The 22,706-nt window shown below is 39.6% G+C and overlaps 1 protein-coding gene across 7 annotated transcripts; it reads right to left on the bottom strand.

Annotated features, from left to right (window-relative positions):
- Nucleotides 1-153: 153 nt before the first annotated feature.
- Nucleotides 154-21,657, bottom strand: NMNAT3 (nicotinamide nucleotide adenylyltransferase 3). Of its 7 annotated transcripts, none has more exons than XM_048314742.1 (5): nucleotides 21,350-21,656; nucleotides 12,514-12,650; nucleotides 6,406-6,589; nucleotides 2,399-2,505; nucleotides 154-1,070 (listed from the first exon to the last, which is right to left on the bottom strand). In XM_048314742.1, the coding sequence occupies exons 2-5, from the start codon at nucleotides 12,620-12,622 to the stop codon at nucleotides 661-663; spliced, it is 810 nt and encodes a 269-aa protein (XP_048170699.1). In that variant the 5' UTR covers nucleotides 12,623-12,650; nucleotides 21,350-21,656; the 3' UTR covers nucleotides 154-660. The 7 variants fall into 7 exon arrangements, with proteins under 7 accessions (XP_048170699.1, XP_048170698.1, XP_048170700.1 ...); XM_048314741.1 differs by lacking the exon at nucleotides 21,350-21,656 and adding an exon at nucleotides 21,197-21,284; XM_048314743.1 differs by lacking the exon at nucleotides 21,350-21,656 and adding an exon at nucleotides 21,050-21,083.
- Between the last annotated feature and the right edge of the window lie 1,049 nt (nucleotides 21,658-22,706).

Below are 22,706 nucleotides of genomic sequence, written 5' to 3' on the forward strand. Positions count from 1 at the left end.
ATTGGATATATTATCTACTCTGGGGCTTTGGCAGTTGCTTGGTCTTATAGAAGACTCTGGATCAGAGAAGAAAAGAAACCTACTTTAAATGTGGGGATGAGGACTGTCTGTCCTTTGAAAACCCGGAGGCTTAGAAGCAGTATAAGTAGCACGTGCATTTTTAAGTACTTGCATGAAAGAAGATTTATTTCCAGCTCTTGTCCAAATTGCCAAAAATCAAAAAAGTTATTCAGGATCTTATAATGTCAAATTTTAGAAGCAATGTATATTTAAACATATTGCTCTCTCTCTCTCAAGTTATGATTCATTGTATTTTGCTGTTTTAGAACAGTAAGGATTACAGAATTACAAGTTAGGAAAGTGCTGTGTTTGACCCTTAAGTCATATTTATTGACTTATTGAAAATATTGAAGTCTTAAGAATATTTATTGTAAAGATCTCCTTTCTTTTATTTTCACAAGGAAGCTTTTCTTTGTCTATTTTAAGCTATGCAGCTGAGCATCCCAATTTTCTTGAGCACTACCACACACATTCATGGATTTAAAACACCACATGATTTCAAGAAATTTTGGACTTTCCCTTCATTATTAAGAAGAAACAACTTTCTCAAGAAATTTACATGAAAAAACTCCTGGTCTGACTTGGCACACACTGCAGAAATCAGTCACTCAGAGGATTTATTGTTGTGTTATGCAGCTTGAGAGGCTGAAGGAAGTCCCTTTCATTCTTGCGCTCGCTCTCTTCTGTGTAGATATTGTGGTGTGCAATGTAGGCAATAACAGAGTCTGGTATGAGATATTTCACGCTCTGTCCTCTGCACAAGGCAGAGCGTATCTGTGTTGCACTGATTTCATTCTGAATCCACTCTTTCACTAGAAAAATATTGTGCTGAAATTTCGTTAAAAGGTCCGATTCCTGGATATACTGAGATGGATCAGAGCCAGCCCGGCTAATACACACCAAACCGAACTTTTCCACTATTTCTTTGATGTCTTCTTCCTTCCAAAGATTGGGTGTCTTAAATGTCTGCAGAAAATCAGCCCCACAGAGCAGCTTTAATTCTGGTAGAACTGGAAAGACAAAAGGAAATAAGAGATGTCTTATCTTTTTCCAGTCTCCTAGGAAGTTTATACTTAAAATTGGTTTAAACTTGTCAGTTTTAAATTTTTTTTTTAAATGTATTTTTAAAATCATCTACCTTTACTCTAGGCTTTTTTGCAGAAGGTTGCAAGAAAAATTCAGTTTAGGTTTTTATGTGTCTGGTCACAATTACTTACTTTATCACCTACTTCATCACTCAAGGCATATTGAATATTATCTCTACACAGTTAAAGGAGAATTTTTACTCCACTCAAGCAATCCAAAAGGGGGAAGAAGCAAATAAAGAGAAATACTTTAGCACAAAGATTAGACTTGGTTGAACCTGGCTACTCCACCCCATCCTGCCCTGCTGTTCTTTATTTTCTCTATTTCTTATTTGCTGTTCACTGCCTAAGCCCCAGCGCAGAACTCTTTCCTCAAACTTCTTCTGTAGCACTCATCATTTTTCCATCTGAGCATTGCACAAACATTGACCAGGTATTTTCACAGCCTTGTATTCCTGTGAAATGAAGGGGAAGGATGGAGGTATTGCCTTCCCTTTACACTTATTTGATGGTTAGCACATCTGAAAGTCTTCCACAAACATCTTAAAGGAGACATTCAGAAAGTAAGAAATGTTCCAGTGATGATGCATGAAAAGCATAACTCCCTTCCTCTACCAACTGTAAAGGTACAACTCATCAACAACCAGGAACAACTGAAATGTATTATTCATGTCCAAGAGATGCTATAATACTAGAGGAAAAAGGCAGCGTATCAAAAATCCAGCAGCATCGTAGCCAGTCATAGGACTAGGGAATATGATTAGATAGGAAACTGAAAACTGACATCGTTTCCAGAGCCTGCCATGCTTCTACTGCCAACAGGAGCTTTTCTGGCCAGAAAGGCAGCAAACATCAACATGTCAGCATCACAGCTGCAGTATCCATACACTTTGTCCACTGTCTAATACTAGAAGTAGAATTCTAAGTAATCCCTGTATTTTTCATATTTTTTATTCATATATTTCATGCTTTGCAGAACAAGCAGGACCACAACATAAATCTCCGACATAGCTAAAGAGATGTTTATAAAACCAAGAATTCATACAACTCCAAGGTCTCCTATCTGTGTGGGAGTTATTACAAAACAACTGCCCCAGCAGTTACGTTGGCATTTGGCATGGCTTGGTTTTGGCAGGCAGCTTCAACCCTCAAAACTCACCAGCTACTATGTTCAATTTTTTCACTGCTGATCTGGTAAAGCTGTACTGTTTTTAATGCTAAACACAGCATCATGTTTACAGTCATGAACCAACCTGGTTGCTGGCAAGAAAGGGACTCTCCCGTAGACCTTTCTGTGGGATGTTTGTTTCTCATGAACTCCTTGGACTGGAACACTCTGAGCGATTCATTATAATGGTGCCTGCATTTAAAATAAAGGCTTCTGTGTGAGGTAATCCTCTCAGAGATGCAACAAAGCGATTACCTGGCACTTTCCCATTCAAGAACAGGGTCTACTTTTATGCACGTTGGATTTGAATACCATTTGTTAAGAATTTGGCACATTTGTTCTGTCATGAGATTAGTATCAATGTAGTTACATTTTGTGGAATTCACAAGCAATCTCCTTAATGGCATCCTGGTTTGAAAATCCTTTTTGAAATTCTACAGCAATTTTGGCAGCTACTACATTTAAAGCATAGTGGAGGTTTTTTGCCTAAAACAGGACTAAAATCTCACTTCAATCACTAGCTGTGATTTCTTGACTAAATACAACCCCTCATGATAGTGTTTTTATAACGTGTGCTCTGTTTTGAGTAGAAGCCATTCTTGTCCTCTCTTCTGCTCTTCTCCATAAAAATATGTTCCCCGAGTTTTTACCCTGCTGTTTTCCCATTCATTTTAATTAAAAGAATCACAATTCCGAGAAACTAAAAATTCTCCTAAGATTTTTCACATCTTCTGTGTTTGTATTTTTACTGAATTCAGATCCAGGAAGGCAGGCAAGGATCCCTTTTTCAGTTTTTCCAGGTTTCTGCTACTTTATTTTTTCACCGCTCCTGATCCCTGGTGCCCCCCTGCAATACTGGTATTGCTACCTCATGGCAGTCACCTTTTCCTTCCAAATCAGCACAGCCTTGCTTGTTTAGAATAGTCCCTGCTTTGCACCATCCCGAGCCAGGCTTAAGCATTGTTCATATCTGCACAAGCCAAAATTGTTTCAGGAAACAAGCTCCTGGTTTGACAGGACAAGCAGACACAGAATCAAGTCTGTGTCCAATTTCTGTGTAACACATATGGAGCTACAGTGACCATCAGCTCTTATACAACTGCAGCAATGCAAAAATTCTGAGTTCCAAGGAACAGTCTTAATTCAGTGCACGTACAAAGCCCTAGCTGACCTTTTGAATGTCTGCTGTACAGAAGGAATTTACAGGTTAGGGATTTAAAAGTACACTCTTCAAATCATGCAAATACTTTAGCTACAGGATTAAGTTGCACATGTGTAAAGAAACTACACCCTGACAGGCTGCAAAGCAACCTCCAGTGATTTCTGCTGCTCAGCCATTGGCCAAAGAAACTGCACAGCCAAGAGGTGAGGGACATGTGGCAGTAGAGAGCAGGTACCAATAGTTTGGTCTGCGCCTTCCCACACTTCTAATTTTAATCCTGTCTTGCTGTAAACAGGCTGCTGCTATGTATAGTCAAGTACACTGACTGTGTGTCGTGGTCTGACATTCTTGGGCCATGAGTCAAAAATAAGAACGCTTGGCAAAGAGCTCACTGCAGGACTAACATTACAAACACTGCAAAAACTGAGCTGCCCCAGGTCTGCTCAGCAGTTCAAGGGCTGGAGGGGGGGGAGGGGGGGAGGGGGTTACATGACTTTAGAGACACCAAAAAGGACAAACCCATCTGCCAGCTTAAGTGTTTTCTGCATGGTGTATGAAGCTTTGAGTAACTATAGAACTCAAGCACAAGCACAACTCAACAAAAGCTGGGTAACGCAGATCTTTGCCAATTTTTAACTGCTCTGTAGTATAGCTGCATGCCAATCAAATCCACAAGAGCAATGAATGCAGTCTTGCTTACTGACAATACTGTTTCCTTGTCTAGGAAGAATACTCACAAAAGCATGTAAGTGAATAACAGCTCTATTACGTTGCCTCCTCTCTAAAAAAAGCCTGGGGATAGTCTCCAAGATTTCCATACTCATTTAATAGCACTGCCATAAGCGGGATATGAGCTTTGCTTCTTAAGATTCTTTTATGTCACAGCTGCTTGGGATCCTCTGCAAAATCCAGAGATTTTGATGAAATGTGACATTTTTATCGCACTCAGTTAAAACAAGTACTGTAGGAAAAGGCCATTCATGTGTTTCAGGACAAAACGTTCTAGTGCAGTTAAGTGTACAACTCAAAATACTGATAAGAAGAGACATTTAGGTACAATAATGATTTCTACCTCTGCCATGCAATAGGAAAATCTCTTTCTATAGGTACTGAAGTTTCCTACCTGAGGGAGCTTATAATGAAGGCAGCAGTTAGTCCTCAGTTTTTTGAGGAGGGAAGAACCTATAGATTAACTTTGAAAGCATGTGAAGAACAACTCTACGATAAATCATTGCCTGTTTATACTTAGTAAGGATCCCCTAAAGCCAGCTCTTTTTGCTCTTATTTTTTCACCTGTGACACTTAAAATACAACACAGAGCACAAACACCTACATTTCATCAGAATCCTGCTTCCCCATTCAAGGGATAAGGCTCAGCATTAGATTGTGGCACTGGTTCAGCTCATTAATACAGGCCAACATTTGTGGAAAAAAAAAGATTTAAGCTCATTTCTCTCCTTAACAAGCAGCCATTTTAACATTTTGTGAATTTACTAATAAAACTAGAGGTTCACTTTCTAGGCAAATGGGAAGTTTAGCTGCTCATACCACATTCATACTACTTTGCATGAGCAGAAAATTACACATATAGGTTTGATTTACTGGACCTCTTGTCCTAAAGAACTCTGAAGTGGATTTATATCTTACAAACCCCATCTTGCAAGCAGTACTCACTTCAGTTGGAGCTGTGCAAGATCCAAGTAGGATCACCTGATCTCTAACATTTGGGACTGCTTCTCTGGAGGAAAGCAGTTTGACTGAATTGAAGTTTAGGACAAAAGCCCCATACCCAGGCAATACTGTAGGACAGTACTTGGTGACTTCTCACACTGGGACATACAGTTATGACTAGAGAAAGAACAGTTTTCTGCAAAGACAGAAAACCTCCCAGCCTGATCCTGTTCTGCTGCCTAGAGGGAAGGGGCAAAAGGAGCAAGTGGATGTCTGTGTTCCCTCAGTGAAGCAAATAAAAGCAGATCTAAAAGGCTCCACCAGTTGTCTTGTAAGTCTGTAGTGAATTCTTATGGATGCTTTTGTAAAGTAACAGGTCAGGCTTTTAACTGCTTTCACACAGAGCCACAAGAGCTTTTGGGGCAGCTGTTGGAAGGCACAATTTAGAGCCCTGAACACCTACCTGTTTCCACTTAGAAAGTAAGCTAGAAAAATGAAGAATCAGTGATAGCTCTTACAGCACATTGTCTGTAGACTTCCATTAAGTCTTTCAGTTTAATGGTATCTGTTACCTTCTGTAGCACCTTTTCCGAAGAGCAGTTAGCACAAGAAGTTTGTGTTTTCATACCCTCCATAATAAATTATTATGCTCCATAATGCATTTATTACCATATGGAAAAGACAGGTTTCAAGGTCCTTGCATCAGGTTTTGGACAACTTGTTTAATTTCTCCTCCCAGCACAGAACCACAGCAAACTGAGACTTAGAAGAAAACATCAGCAGTTATGGGCCTGGGTTTACCTTACCATTAGAGTTAATAAAAAAACTATACAAGGATGTGTGAACAGATAAACCTGGAGGCATAATAGTGCTAACATAGCTAATCTGGAACAGAGATACTCTTGAAGAACAAAGTAATTTATAAACTCTCTTACTTTCTGATTACAATCTCTCTATTACCTTCTTAGAGACTTAAACCCAAGAAAGGTAACATGAGAGCCAAGAACTTTTCCTGCAGAACCCAGCAGTGGCCATAATTTTTCAGAGGCTTTCCACATGCATCCAACTACTTGAAGGACACTTGTGCAGTACTGTGGTTATTACATAGGTCTGAGGAAAGCAAATGAAAGATTCCTGGTGGGGAATCCTGACTTGTTTGCATGTTTTAGAGGAGCAAGTTCTGTGTATTGACATGGCAGCCTGGCAGATTTCTGGCAGTCAGTAATTTCATAAGGACAGGAAAAAGATAACGTAATCACCTTAATACTTTTACTGTCTCTGTCCATGTCTCCTGCTCACTCTCCCAGGGATCCACCCGAATCCAGTCAGATGTCTCTAGTGCCAGTTTAGCCATCGCTACCCGGTGCCTTGCTGAAACCAAGCCTTTCTTCCCATAGTTATCATTGACAGGAGACATTATGCCTTCAATCACCCGGTATCTTCCTTTGAGAAAAAAAGAAAAGAAAAAAAAGAAAATTACGTCCTCTTCACAGAATCTTGAAAATTTAGCGTGGACAGGGCCTTGGGAGCTCACCTAGCCCAATCTCTTCAAAGGATAACTTCCATGGTGAACTTCAAAGTTGATGCTACAAACAACTTGATTTGGTATTGTTTTTAATCCATTCCCAGCAATTACAAAATTAAAATGCAAACGTTTTCTTCCCCTGTGAACTGCTCACAATTACTATCATGTTTATGCTAACACATGACCCAAAAAGGAAAGCTGGGTAAACAGACAATTTTAAACCAGGTAGCCATAGTCATAATTTATGTTGCAAACTATCAAAATTGTTAGATATAAGTTTCATAGTCCAGTTAGTACAAGCTTTGATACAGCCAGAGCAAAGAATGACTTAATTGACCACTACTTTGTTCTTAAAGATCTGATCATTGTTATTTATCAGAATCACTGTGCCTCTTCTTTGTGTTAAAGCAAGAATTACAACATATTACTGCGTGTAATGCAGCTATGATTAATGTGATTCAGACAAATCAGAAGATTCAAGCACAGTGATGGGGCTAATGGAGTCTAAAATGAGACTTAGAGCACTGTGCTCCAAACGTCAGCCTAGCAGCCACTAAATGCCTTTCTATCTGGCTGATCATGTTAAATACATTTGAAAATATGCCCCTAGTTTTCTACCCCTGTAACATAATGTAATCATTAACACAACAGACTCTTGTTAGATTTTGCAGTTCTGGCCTCAAATCAGGAAACAAAAATTAAGCACCACAATAAGCTGCAACGCTCAAGAAATTGAGAGGAGAGAAAGAGTGTTTCAACTGAACAGAAATGAACAAAATTATTTTTAATGTAACACATGCAATTAAATAACTATGATAAATATGATACTGAAAAGTAAAAACATCCTCTTCCTTTTTTCTAATTCAATTATTTTAACAAAGAAACTTCAATTCAGCATGCTACCTTTATTGCTTTGTAAGGAAAATAATATTCCTGATATTTCTGATACTGGCACATGACAATTTAATATTCTAACATGACAGTCTAGTAATGTCACATTTATTTTAAAGTAATAAAACTTTCAAAAGAACTTCATAGAATCAGACTTAAAAAAACCAGCATTAAGAGTCAATGAGATTTACATCCTCTTAAGATGGCAGTTCAAACCATCCTCTATTTTAAAATATTCCCATTACAGGCAAAATGAGCAAGATAAAATTTTCCAGAAACATGCAAAGATGTGTATATAATTAAGTCCATCTCTTGATCTGAAACTGGAAATAATTTCACTTGATTTATGAACAACAATTATTCTCTCATACTCTGGTATTATACAGTGCTATAACAAATTGTCATTTAAAGGGAAAGAAATTACAGTTTGAATTAATTTCTTGTTTAAAGGGAAGGAAACTGCAGCTTGAATTCACTACTACGTTAACCTTATTGAAAGGTTTCTCCTATGCTATGACTTTAGTTTCCACATTTCAGTTTCTTTAAGTTTCTACAGATATAAGTTGTTCCCTTATATCTCAACTGAATATATTAAATGAAAAATCATATTTCTATGAGATCATGCTAGCCAAGAATGATATGGGTCTGCCATATCCTTGTGAGATGAAAAGATTTCAGTCTCTAGTCCGGCCTAGAGCTGCATAAATGGGATGACATAAGAGCTTCTGATGCTGTATCAGCTTGCTCCAAAGCAGAAAAGAAACCAACTGGAAGAGAAAAATCAAGGTTGGTAACACCTTCAGACAGTCAAACACAGAAATGGTTTGAGAAGATTCACAACTGAGTAACCCAGCACTATGCACACAGGATGCACATGAGAGCCTTCCACATAAAAATACAAGCTTTAGCTGTCAAAATATAGGAAATAATTTTATTACTGGCTCTAAATAACTTGTTTCCTATTCAGTAATTTAAAAGTTCATCTATTTAAATATATCCCCCAATTTTGGCAGGCATGCGAAGAGGAAATCATTAAATTCTGTCTCCTTGGGCTTTTCTGAATGTCCACTGCAACTCTCTTCTCTCCCCCATAAATTATTACAGATTACTTCAAACCTCCCTTGGTCCAGAATTATCTTCAAATTCTATTTCTCTGGAATTCTATTTGTTTTCATCATGAAGTATGTTATTATTGTTTGTTCTAAATATGTTGAAAAATCCTCCAGGCCCTTAAGTGGCTTTGCTTTTCAAAATATACCTACCAAAAGCAGGAAAGAAGTTCCTCTTGCTATGAACTTATATTCTCTAAGGACTGTTTAGGAGAACTGGTTATGTTTAGGAAACTAAATATAATGAAAGTAGTGAAACAAAGACTGTCCCTCAAACATGTTAAAGTAGATTATTATGGAAAATAGGTATTTAGTTTTCTGTTACAAAGGTGTCACTGAAAATTGTCACAAACACTAACACAAATTGTAATGCTTAATTAGCTTACTAATACTAAAGCAAATTTATCAAATGCCAATTTCATACACAGTTGTTTGTGTATTTTGGTGGGGCTTCTAAAGATTAATTTCTTCTGGTAGTAAGTCTGGAATTCACTGGGAGAAATTATACCAGAGGTAAATAATAGAAATAAGTAACCACTACAGAAAACCAAATAAATTAAACACCTCCATACATTTAACTCTCCCCCATTACTCATTTTCCTCTCAGTGTCACAGGAAAATACCCAACAGAAGCTCTGCAGCTTTCTGGTGTTACCCTACCCAGCGAACAGGAATAACCTCAGTGCTCCTCCTTCCACCATGTCCAGAGCAGCAGCAACCTAGTGCAACCTAGACCTAGTGCCTGAGTGCTGCTTGATTTCATTCCTTTCCCAACATGCGGCTAAATAAGTATTATGCATAATTATTCCTTCTCAGCTCTGCTGACCAGAACTGCATTTGACACAACCCATTAACAGTGTCACATTTTCCCCAGTTTTCATAAGATAATAACTCATTATCCTTCACCTTCCCCTTGCATTTGTCTTGCCACAGATAGAAACATGTCTTTCACACCCTCCTCCTTTGCCCTCTATCCTTTTTGGTCTTACCTGGAAACTTGGTGATGTAAATATCCTCTGGAAGCACTTGGGAAACAAGATTAAAAATATCTAAGATAGATTGATTCTAGTACTGTTTCTTTGGTCTTTATGGTCAAATGAGGAATACAGTCAGAGGGAAGTAAAAGCACCTGAGAGGTATTAACAAACTGTAAAGGCATCTGCCACAGTCACCACAAGGTTCAAAAAACTTCAAAAAATTTTTAAAACAAGGATTGAATCTCAGAAAATTTTAGCTATGTGTGAGGATGTGTAAAGTGCCAAATTCATATGAGTAGACAGAAAATCCAGATAAAGAGAATGATTTGAGTCATTCAGGCACACACAGCTATGTGTGTTGTATTTAAAAGGCAGCATGACAAGATTTATTGGCTGATATTAACAGAAAAAGGATTAATTACTTGATATGTGACCATGAAACTGCACTTAAAGTAGTAGAAACCCAATAAAATGTCTTACTTAAAATAGGGATGTATGAAAAATAAGATTAGGCAGCATTTGAAACTGAAGTGATGTACAAAAAGCTGGCAGACAGAATTACTGGAGATGTCAGTCAGGATGCACATCAGGGATAGTCATGACATTCACGACAGTGAAACCTGACTCTGAAGTCACAGAATCCTAGAATTGTTAAGGTTGGTAAAGCTCTGTAAGATCACTGAGTCCAACCAGTAACCCAGCACTAAAACATGTCCCCAGGTGCCATATCCACACATCTTTGGAACACTTCCAGGGTTGGTGACTGGAGTGAACTCCAGCCAAGCTATTGCTCAACTCATCATTTCAGCCTGATTTGTGATGGAGCATCACTAGTGAAGTAGCAGCAGAATGAAGCCATTCTCAAGCCTAGGAAACATGCCCCTCACACTAATTAATTCCTCGCTCATTTCAGGCATCCAGGGTGGATGTCAGCTCCAAAATGCACTGTTCTGAGAAGGGAATCACTGACTGCTACCTCAAGTCAGACAAGTCTTGTATAACCACTGTTATCCAGCCCCTCCATCAGCTCCCAGACTGCAGCTACTGCTTCTTCTCAGCAAATAAGCTCCAATTTCTCCCCTCTTTCCCTGCGTAACCTCAGAAGTAGAAACAGGGCTAAAATCATGAGAGAATGACCAATTAATCCTGGGTAGGAATGGTTCTGCTATAAAACAGGCATCCAGAATCAGTCATTTTTATAGCATGTTGCCAACCCCTTCTGCTTGAGAAACTATCTTCCCTGTCGCAGGAAGGGCCATATATGGGATTTGTGTATCCACCCATACAAACACATATACCTGCACTTAGAGTTACTTCAGATAAAGCCGCCTCTGCTTGGCATGGGTAAAGCTTCTGCAAACACACTGAGGGTTCTTGCTTTGCAGCCATCCTGGGTTAAGCATTCAGAAAGTGCAAAGACAACGCTATAGACAACCCAGACACCAAAGAAGGATTCTTTAATGCATAAAGCGCTTGCACTTGTAAGGCTTCACAAACTAAAATAAGAAGCTGAAAGGCAAATCACACCCTACCCAGAACTAGGCATTGACATTAGGTGTAATGTAATGCACAATTTGCATTTCAACTTCCCAAAATTTCATTATTAATATCATTTTTACTAGACTTTAAGCAAACTGCCCTGAGTAAGGGGTGGAGTCTTTCTATACTGACCCCGGAGCAGGCCAGACATCAAATTGATTCAGACAGAATAGTAATTCATTTCCCAGTTCAGTCCTTCTTTCAAGGCAAAGAAATGTTACTGGACTGTAATTTATGACTTAAACAGAATTACCAGTTGGTCTCATATTACCTTTCTACTCTTTGCTTACCCAGGGAGCAGAATCAGTTATAAAACTACAATGAAAAAAGTAAATTAAAATCTCTTTTCAACCCTTTATTTCCAGTCCTGCAGGAGCAACAAAATAATTTTAGTTATAGGACAACGGAAACTTGTAGAGGCTGCCCTCAGAGCCAGCTCTGTAATTCTTCCTCATGACAGTCAAACTATTCTCACTGTATATTCTGAGTATGTAGCACAATGGTATCAGTGGGTTACCAGGTTCTTTGCCCCTGCTCAATTTGACAGTCAAATTCCTTTTACTATTATTTGCTATTCAGGTTCCTACTGAACTACCTCCCTAGGAACTTCTCTGTCAGATTCCAATAAACAGTGATTCCCTCCCAACCACTTCCAGAAACATAAGCGCATGTTTTAGCTGCCAGATGAAGAAAATAAAAAATAAATCCCTGAACAACTAAGGAACTGATCAAGCTTAGAGTTCCAGGCTTTCCAGTAGCATTTCTAATTCTTTCTTAAATTCCTGATGTTACCCACCTTGCTCTTTTGTTGCCAAAACATTTTAGCCTCATGACATCTCACTTTTCTGATCTTTTTCTAGGATAGATAAAGTGCCTCTTAGTGAAGACAGATAATGAATAATTAACGTTTCATCTTTTCTCCAGTTTCCCCCAGCTGTCAAAACTGCTACCTGGAACTCTTCTTCATATTAAAACACATTGCATTATAAAAGCATGAAATTGGAACATAAATGATTTTCCTAAGTTTCAAAATTATTAACCATATTATTTCACAAGGTTCAGCCAGTGCCATGAATAGGATCCTAAAACTGCTGATACAACTTTTATTCTCTTTGCATGAACACTCATTATACTTGCTCATACACTGCAGTAATGCCAGACTTCCTGTATTGAATATACCACAAAAGCTTTACATTAACATCAGTAAAGAATACTAAAATTAACCCAGCTGTAAAGTAAGAGCTTATCTAAGTGAATATTAGAACTCTTTCTTGCTTTTCCCAGCACACCCCTTTGTGTGTGTGATGCTCACAGCCCCTCACTGACCTGTTTGGTGCAGGTGGTCTCTGGCCAGCTCAAATAAACGCATGTGCATGTTGGTGGTGGGGTTAAAGGAGCCACAGGCCAGAAGGATGACAGGGATCCTGCTCTTCATTCTGACAGCAAAACATTACAACTCCTCCCTGAAGAAAAGAAATTAAAATAAAAGAAAGTTGAGAAAGAGCAGTCTGCCCTTTGTTCCTGAACTAAAGGGACCACCGTTTCCAGAACTGGGTGTTCCTGGAGCACCAGTGGAGTATGCAGAGATCAGTCGTGTCACAGCATTCAGCAACTGCCTGCTCAGGAACACAGCTGTTCTTGGGTATTCATTAGGAGAACACCAATACATTCTGTTTCCCCACACACATACATGGCTAGACCATACTTCTAAAAATTCCTATTCTCACTAGTATTAAAACCAGACAGATTTTAACTTTTTTTTTTATTTTTAACCTGCTTTTATTGGAGAACAAGGTTTTGTTCTGTCTTCCTGTCCATTAATAACGTTGGGACCTGTAGGCCTGCTACAAAAGCAGATTCTATTTTTTTTTTTAAAGTAACTTCTTACAATGAACCTTTGTAACACGTGACAAAACCTCACATGCAACACCCAATTCTACAGGTCCAACTTCCTTAGAGCTGGGCAGGCAGCCAGCTGGCAAATACTTCCAGCCAGATTATCAGCATTTGCCTGTGTGGTTCCTTAGCTGGACTGCAGAGCAATAGACAGTGGACCAACAACAGGGAACAACAGGGAGGAGGAAGTACAGCTGCTTCAGGAAAACCCCAGGGCCATTAAAAAGCTGTGGATAGGATGAATGGGTAGGGAGCAATGCTGTTAGGAGCCTTGCAGGCGTGTTTACAAATAACCCTTATATAATTTAAACTACCAGTCATCTACTAAAAATGTAGCAGAAATCAGTTTAAATCCACTGTGCTTGGAGCTATTTACTTGCATAACTCTTTTTAAAACTAATCCAGAATATAACTGGCATGATAAAAACAACTGTGTCCCACATACACGTCTGCAAATCCAAAGTATTTTCCTAGAATTTGAAATCTCTACATTGCTCCCACCTATGTATCATACAACCACTCTCCTCCCTTCCCCTGGACTTCAGCCCTCTCCATCAAATGGAACAGTCTTCCTGCACAAGATACTTGCATCCCAAACTTCAGAACTCAGTCTTGGGACAACAGACAAACCCAGTACAGATTGTGTGCTCTGATTAGTCAAATCTCATTCTCCATCTGCACTGCACCAAAGCCCTGCAGCTCAGAGCCTACCTCTTACTGTTCCCAGTTCTTACAGTCCCTTCCCACCCCCCCCTTCTCTGACTTAGAAAAATTAATAATAATGGTTAAATCAATGTCAAGTTGATGTTTTATACCTGCCAACACTGTCAGTTCATCTATGGAGGATTTACAACCGGAAGACTGGGACTGTACCATGGAACAGCACTCAGTGCACCAAGCAACAAGTGTTAATATTATCATTTGTGACTTGGAAACTTTTTACTGAGAAAATTCTTTGAAGCACTAATTGCTATCTAGTACAGAATATAACGATTGTTTTAGAATGTTTTTCTTTTACTTTCCTCATTTTTCATATCATCCATCATACCAGGGGAGATACACTGGGGAGAAAAGCCGTAGAGCCATTGAAAGTTAGCAACAGTTTTATGGTCTATGATGGGAGCAGCTGTAGGAAGCTCCTTTCACAGCACCCTGCTCTCTCCTCTCGTTTACTGTCCCTGTGTAGAAACAAAAACTCATTCGTGAAAACTGTATCCAAAATCTACAGGTTCTTTATTCAGAACGAACAAAAAATATTCTTTTGTTCCGTATCAGCAATTCTGTAAATGTATCTCCATTGTATGGGGAAAGGTGTTTCTGCCTTGAAACTGAGCAAAACATCAGCATCTGAATGGGAGCTCTCTCATCTGCACAGCTCTCCTGTTTTGATGAAGTGCAGTTTGTATTTCCATAGCTGTTCTTTTATTTGCCTTCTCAACTGAATGCTTTCTTTTGCTTTGCTTTTACTTCTATAGATTACTCTATTTCTTGCCTGAAACAAAGGTGTTGGACAGTTTGATCACAGCTCTTACTCATTTATACCCTTGAAACTCCAGGGAAAGATTTCAACCTGTAATTTTTAGCGGTAACTTGACAGTACTGATAATGGAAACTCAAAAATCAAACCAACAACAGCAAAAAAGAAAAAAAAAGAAAAAAGAAAACAGAAAAAACCCCACAACAAACCAATATTGTACTAATAGTAAATAAACATGTAATGAAAAAACATTTCACAAAATATTATACATCTATAAACTCACAAACACCCTATATATATATATATATATATTTAAAAAACAAGAATCAGTGCTTTCATTTTTACTATCCCCAGCTATAGTGCACCCTACACCTATTCAACAGGTCTAGGACAACTTTTAGTATTTGAAACAAAACTTTCTGATTCAGTTGCTATCTCAGCTGGTATTAATTACCTAAGGGGTTTTAAATCATTAGACCACTCAACAGAAAAAAAAAGAGAGTTAACTGATTTTTCAGCTAAGGTCTCTTGAGAAATCAAACACTGGACACAGAGTCTCTGTGCCCTGCTCTGGGCCTGTGTACCAGCAGCCCTGGCCAAGCAGTGTCTTCCTAGAAATGCCAGTCTGCAGTTTGGGAAGCTTCCAACAACAGGGGACATCGTGTGGCAATACAGAAAAGGGCAGTCACCTCCAAATGAGTAGGCCACACTTAAGCTATATAAAAAAAGGTTTAATGATGGAGAAATCATTATGATTTTCGCTAGAAAATTCCTGCAAGTTCTTTTTCTGGTGCTTATATTCCTACAATATGTCAGTAACAGATGACGTTACAGATGACCACAGTTCTGCTGAAAGTCAGTAATTAGAGCTGTATCTGATTAATTATCAGCAGCAGCATGGAGTGCTGAGCAGCACAGTCTGATTCATGAGCTGTTAAATTAGTAAACTGGAGAACAAGACACTGATACGTGCATGCTATGAGGCACTCACCCTTAAGGGAAAATTTCTGCAAAAAGCAAAAATAAACCAAATCCTAGCACAGGATTAAAGTGTTATCTCCTCCTGTGAGGGTGAATCTAGATTAATTTAGATGAAATTTAGATTTGAGCAAGTTCAAAGCTGCCCAATTCCTTTCTTTTACTGGGCCACATCATTACCTCATATAAATTCATGTAGATGCACCAAGTCCAGCTGAGTTATGCCAAGTGACACTAAGAATATTATAGTTGCGAGACAGATCTTCAAAGTCAGGAAATAGAACTACATTTAGTAGCTGACCCAAATCATAGCAAACCACAGTACAGAAATATCCCTTAAAAATACGATTGGATATGAGAGTTTCTCATTGCTGTGTAAGAGAAGTTACTCCAGTCAGTAATTTCCCAGCATTTGCTGTCACCAAAAACCAATCCTCCACAACAGTGACAAATATTTACCTGTATATCCCCACCTTCACTTTAATAATGAACATACTATACCTGGGTGAGGAAAAATGAAAAATGTATTATCTGGAGCAGTATTTTATTTACTCATCAAAAAGTTACTCACTCCAGCCAAAAAAGACTTTGCAAGGAGCACATATATATTACACACAGCCCAATATGATGCTCTACCCCTCTAAAACAGTTTTTTCAGGGCCACATGGTGAGTCATATTATTATTAAATTCCAGTGATTCAGATGCACCCCATTTATTTGACTTTCATAGGGAGCCGTGACAGGATACATGATTTTCTATCAGATTCAGCATATCAGAACTATGAAGTTGCTTCTGCCAATCCCCACACCAGACTTTTAGTCAGAGAACACAAGTCCCATTGCAGCTTCAAAGAAACCCCAAGATCTGATCCCCTGCAAGCTCACTGCAGTATTCACTAGAACAGCAACTTATACAACCCTATAAAAATCATCTGGGCTTTTTCACAGGTAACACTGAAGATGGCTCAAAGCACCCCAAATACTGCCTTTAACAATGCACAGGGTTCTTTTGCCTAAGAGAGACCTGCTTAATTTTGGGGTGCTCACTTTTTCTTCTTCCTCTCTGTCCAAGGCAGCAATTTTCCAGCTAAACAAAAAGTTATCTGTGAACAAGTAACCTCGAAGAAAACTGCCTGTGGCCTGAATTCCAAGTGCCCTGGTGGCTAACAGAGAAAGCAGCCTCAGCAGAAGTGTCTCTTCCTCTCCGATTATAATCCTTCAAATCACAGCACAATACTTTACTCTTGCCATTCCTTTATTTCAGGCTGTATCAGTGGGGAAATTTCCTTTCACAGGAGAACCAACAAAGCCTCTCTATCAGTTAAATATCTAAAATCAACTTAAATATGATCTACAGTTCCATTTACTTGTAATGAGTTTTTTCTTCTGAATAAAATCTAGTTCTCTGTTTTCAGCTTCCAATCCCAACTCTTTCTGCTCTTTCTGCTACAGAGAATAGGCAGTTGAAAGGCACTAAAGAAGATGATTCACCACAAAAACTACACGCTGACAAAGCACAAAAAATATAAATAATAAATTGAGCATAGGACTCATGCAGTCTGAAATACATGCAAATATTGAATCTCCAGTTAATAATGAACATGGCATTGCCTTCGACAATTTTGAACTCTGAAAAATTTGAGCAGAATTATTCCTTAGCACAAGCTTAAAAAGTTTGTATTCTCAACACACACAAAACAGTGCCTGTGAATTCAACTCAACAACACATTTTAAGCCTGTCAATTGCTGCAAGTTTATAGCTAGAATTACACAGTGGGGCACAAGAGTGTCTGGTCCCACAGTCCAGACAATAAATTACCCACCGAGATACTCCCACAATAATATCCTCTATATTTTTCTTAGTATTCTTAAGAATATTATATTTTATTAATATCCTTAATCATCCTGCAAAATAATCATGCTTACAGGCTGCCCATTGCCTGAACAGCAACAAGGAATACAACAATTTGGCAACATGAAATTCACAAACCATCATTCATGCACACCAACAGAAAAATCCCATATTTTTAACATCACTATTTGTGCATTTACTAAATGTTCTGAGGCTATTTCAGATGTTCTGCTGTCCTTAAACAATAAACATGTAAAGACAATCACAGCATAATGTCCTTAATGTTTTTTTTTCTGGATTCTTAGGGAAAATAATGAAATAATCCCATTTTGTAAAAAAGGCATAAATTACATTCTAACTGCTCATAAAACACTTGACAATAATTAGACACGGAGCTCTGTAGCAGTTTCAGCTGGTTATAAGGCCAATGATACTACACTAACCCAGAACCATGCAGAAAACAAGTCAAAAAGGGCCAGACTGGCCAACACCTCACGATGCAGGATCTCACTGGCCTTACACAGCAGCACTCCCTGCACAGTTTTGCAGCATTTCCACAAGCTCAACAGAATGCAGGCATCTCCTGGTATCTGTATTTCCTGCAGTATGACCCTTATGATTACCTCTCCAATAATTGCTAGTGATCACTCAACATCTGACACTCAACTCCCTTCCTATTCTTTGTGCCCATATCGCACTAATAAATAAGCTTTTTCTTCTTCTACAGTTGTCCAAACTATTCTAAGTAAAGCCAGTAGTCATCCTTCTGTTTGCATGTGAGTCAGTCATCCACAATGAACAATATATTGATTTACAGAAAAAGAGGATTCACACAGAACTGCAGCTCTGGGAGCCTATTTTTTAAGCAAACAAACTGCTGATTTAGTGAAAGCACCAACCTGTCTGTCAAAACAAGCTCTTGCTAAAACTTCAAGAGCTCCTGTTGTGAAGCCATTCAGAGTGATTTTTCGTCTATCAACATCTCTGTAATTTTCTTTCAACTAGCAAAACATACTTAGCATATCCTAAGGCAAATCTCAGAACTCGCACACAAATGGAAGATAAATTTAAGTGGTAAAGAAAACACATTCAATCACAAAAATCTGCTCTTATAAAGCAGCAAACTAATGAAACCCCTAGAAGTACTACTGCAGCACATTCAGATGCAAAATAATCTTATATAGCAAGCAGGACGTAAGGATTTCCAGAACACACAGCAAGACCGAAGTTAAAGCATCAGCTTCCAAAATCCCACTGCTTACTTTTGGGTTTCAAAAAAGGGATAACTATTTGCCATTGTGAACATCTCACTGGCTCTACAGCTACACAAAACAGGTCTTCTAGCAAAGTAAAGAAAAAAAAATTTAAATCATGCCTAAGAAGGCTGTCTTTCTATGCTTCAAGGTTTACCTGACCACCTCCAGGAAGCAAGAAGGAATTCTGCAATATATGGAACTGCTCACTTTGTAAAGTGCAGGACAGGTCTCAGTTTCCTCTGAAACTTCATCTATAAGTTACTGCCAGAGGCAACAATTCCAACTCGACAGCTGAGGTCAGTAATGAATACATAAAGCTGCTCTTTAAAACAACATTCCTGCACCCATTCAGTAGTGTCCAGGTGCCCTAAAGTGTAGTGTATTTAGGAGTCAGAAGGTATTTGCAGTTAAATTTTTAAGCCATCAAAATGCAAAGTGTCATGTGCATTTCTTGTACTAATCTATGGATTTTCCTAATAAGACTGATGATTTTGCATAGCAATGGAGCAGTTTAAGTAAATGGTTCCTAGGCTCAAGAGTTCACACTGCTTATCTTTATGTTTTAATTGAATGATCACTTTAGAACTCCACTTGCTTCATCTTGTATAATCAAAGAATTCAGAATTTATACAAGCAGGTATGTGCCTCCCTATTGTCCAAAATGTTTTTCTTTCTCTGTAAGAGCATTTTACCTATGCAGGATTTTCTAGTTATCAAAGAAAAAAAGTGAGATTCTGAAACAACTACAGTGAAATGATAACTGCAGTCACATTGCAACTATCACCTAAATGTTTATAAATTCTTATGACAACTAAAATATACATTAATAACCATATAGTCTTACCAGCTACAAAACTTTGCACTTCCTCTTTTTTCCAATGGCAGACCAAAAAGGCAACAAAATGCTGGGCATTATGAGGGAAAGAACCAAGCCCATCACGCAGGGTATTGCTTTAGCACTACAGAAATCCTGGATGGGACCAGATCTTGACTGCCATGAGCAGTTCTGGTCTCAGCTCAGGAAGGACAGTTCAAAAGGCCAAGTGAATGGAGCTACCACTATCCAGGAGAGGCAAAAACAATTGGCTTGGACTGTTTGGTTCAGAGAGGAGGAGCCTGGGGGAAGCTACAGGTGAGTTTTGGAGAATGATGAAGGCACTGATTAAATTGAATGCAAAACTTCTCCCTGCAATATCAGATTTATAGGGCAGCCAGTGGAAGCAACAAGAAATTTTACAAGAAGTGAAAGTGCACCTGAGAGGATTCAAATACATATGGTGTCCCTAAGGAAGCAGTTGTGGCTGGTGGCAGGAACACCAGGGGAAGCTAAGAGACAGGTGAGTGTCCCTAAATCACATCTCCCCTCCCACTGCCTGTGCCCGATCACTGGGCTGGATGACATTTCTTATGTTTTTGAAATTCTCCACTATACTTTGTGAAGCTGTATGGCTAATTTCTTAGTTTCTGCTAGTTATTGTTCAGAAAAATGCACAGTGCTTGGTGAGCAGAGTGACATCTACACAACTATTTGAGTGGTAATTGCACTAAATCAACAATGTGATGGGAAAGGATACAGATGTGAAGTTGGCTCATGAGATTGAGGCAGTTCTCCTTCAGGGCACCTGCTGTGGCCAGGGCAGGCAGGTGGGGGTTTAACAGCTTCACCTGGCCACCCTCATCTGCTCCAGGTGCAGCAGTACCAACTGAAACATTGTATTAATTAAGTCCATCACTGCTATGAAATCCGATTTGTCTCATTAAATTATTTTAAAAGGCACAAGCTCAAATTCCCCTTTGACAGGACTGTCATCTATTGTGTCCTCAGTGTTCCCCGCAGGCATCTCTAGACTTCTTAAAGGTCTTTTAGATCATCCAAACGCTAATTAGGTTATCATAGATAGGCTAAATGCTAAAATTCGTATTTCTGAAGCTAAAGGCACGAAGGCAGTTCACTAGTACAACCACACAGTGGAACTAGATTTCAGTAGCAAATCATGCCCGGAAAATTCATGCTCACGTTGATTATATTGCTGCAAAGCTTAAAGAAAACAAACATCACGGATTGTTTATAAAATCAAACAGCAGCTGTTGCACCCTCTTAAAGCCGGGGAGAAAGACGAGTAAGTTACGCGGTGAAAGCCAGATGGATTGAAAAAAAAAAAGAAAAGTAACCGTATATGCTGTTGTCCTCTTTAACTCTCACTGCACTTGGGGAGGTGTTCGGGAACGGCGGGGGAAGAAGGGAAAAAAGCTCTCTGTTTTAAATACACATACACACACACGCATATATACGTGTGTGTGTGTATATATATATATGGATGTATATATATGGTCGTGGATATGCGTTTATCGAGTACGTGGCGTGGCGAGCCCGACAGCCCCGGCCGGAGGTTCGAGGCCTACCCGCTGCCCGCAGCGCCCGCTCCGCTCCGCGCCGCCCGCCCGAGCCCGCTCCCCTCCGCGCCCGCAGCCGCTCCCCGACTCCCGGCGGGATCCGGCCGGCTCCTCCCCTCCTCCCGTCCGGCCGTCAGTCAGTCCTTCCGTCCTTACCGCAGGACAAGCGGGAGCTGCCGGCGGTTGGCAGCCGCTGCTCCCCCGCTCGGCGGGGCTGGCTCGGGGCTGTCACCGCTCCGCCGCCCGCACCGCGCGGCTGGGCCTCCCCCAGCGCTGCTACACAGCGGCAGAGTTGCCTTCTTTACTTACCTGAAGGTGACGTCCCAAACTTTCGGCTTCCTGCTGTTATTAAAGACGGGCCCTGCGGCGTCGGGGATGTGCTAACAGCGTGGTGAAGGTCGACTTGCGAGGCTTGGAATTATGAATGTCTGGAAGAATTCACAGTGGCAAAGGTCTCTGTCCAAAAAGGAGACAGAGGAGTCCTGTCGTTTCACTGAAATAAAGGGAGAGGCCATGGGGCATTTCTCATGGGGTCTCTGAAACTGTTAGGGGACGCAGCCCCTCTTTATCCTAATTTCCCATCCACATCACCCTCTTCCTTTCCCCATTGGCCGAGGAACTCGGAAGGTACAGACTTCCCGAATCGTCTACTCTATGTCCCCCTCTACTATGCACCCCCCCCCTTTTTTTTTCTTTTATGTAACAAAACACTGTTCATAGTTCTGTTAAGTCTTTGTTCTTTTTCTCTGAGTTCAGGATTTTAACACAGCCTTGGCTGAGCAACAGTCGGTGCCAATTAGTAACGTTTTTTAGAACGGATAGTTTCTTCTGTTATTTCCCTTATGTATAAGTCCCTGGCCCTATCTACAAGCGGATTTATGTGGTGTGTTTGTAAAGACACATTCATCTTACTCCTTTCATGAAGCTCAGCTTTCTCTGTGTTGAATGGCCTCACAAAGTCATCTCCTTTATCAGCTATGGAATGTTTTGTGAAATAACAAATGTCATGAAACGTGTGTTAAATAGATTTTGCAAAAAGTGGAGTCCAGAGAGTTTTAAATAATATGCTTCATTAATTCTTAGGCATATGAAATCCAGTTTCTTGAGATGTCAGAATGTAACCAGTTAGGTTTAGAGTCTACCACAAACATCCTGGTTTTCATACTGTTGAAGGGAAACACAAATGTTCCTCTTGTCTGACATGATGGTAAAAAATAAATAGGATTGTGGAATGCATTTTTAAGCTTTACTGTGTGAAATGCACATGTAAACGATGAAGCTTCGCTCCTGCACAGAGGCCATGAGATGTACTTCAGACCTTTCATTGCCCTTGGTGAAAGCTGGCCAAGAGATGGTTTTGGCAGTGGGGCTTTGGCTTCAGACTGGGAGCAGAGTATGCATTTTTGAGGTTTAACTTCAGAAGGATTAAAGTGGCAGTGTGGACAGTGCTGAAATAGTTTGCCTGCGTGTGGCTGTGTATTTCTCCATGACATTTCCATGCTTGTCTTTGGTCCTGCTCTGTTCACATGAAGTTTTATTTTTCATAGACTACAACTTGCAATTTGAGATATTAGGGAACTATTATTGTTAGTGGCAGAGTGACTTTTGTCATTGTTTAAAACAGGGAAAATGTTGGATGAAGACTACACAAGCAATTTCTTATACA

This window comes from Corvus hawaiiensis, chromosome 10 (genome assembly GCF_020740725.1).
Source record: "Corvus hawaiiensis isolate bCorHaw1 chromosome 10, bCorHaw1.pri.cur, whole genome shotgun sequence".
In the NCBI taxonomy this organism is placed as follows: Eukaryota; Metazoa; Chordata; class Aves; order Passeriformes; family Corvidae; genus Corvus; species Corvus hawaiiensis.

Excerpts from the sequence above, each read along its gene's own strand:
- NMNAT3 (XM_048314742.1), bottom strand. The coding sequence starts at position 12,622 with ATGAAGAGCAGGATCCCTGTCATCCTTCTGGCCTGTGGCTCCTTTAAC. Across the intron at positions 6,590-12,513 it reads AGACCACCTGCACCAAACAG|GAAGATACCGGGTGATTGAA; the intron begins GTCAGTGAGGGG and ends TTTTTCTCAAAG. Across the intron at positions 2,506-6,405 it reads GAGACAGTAAAAGTATTAAG|GCACCATTATAATGAATCGC; the intron begins GTGATTACGTTA and ends TTTTAAATGCAG.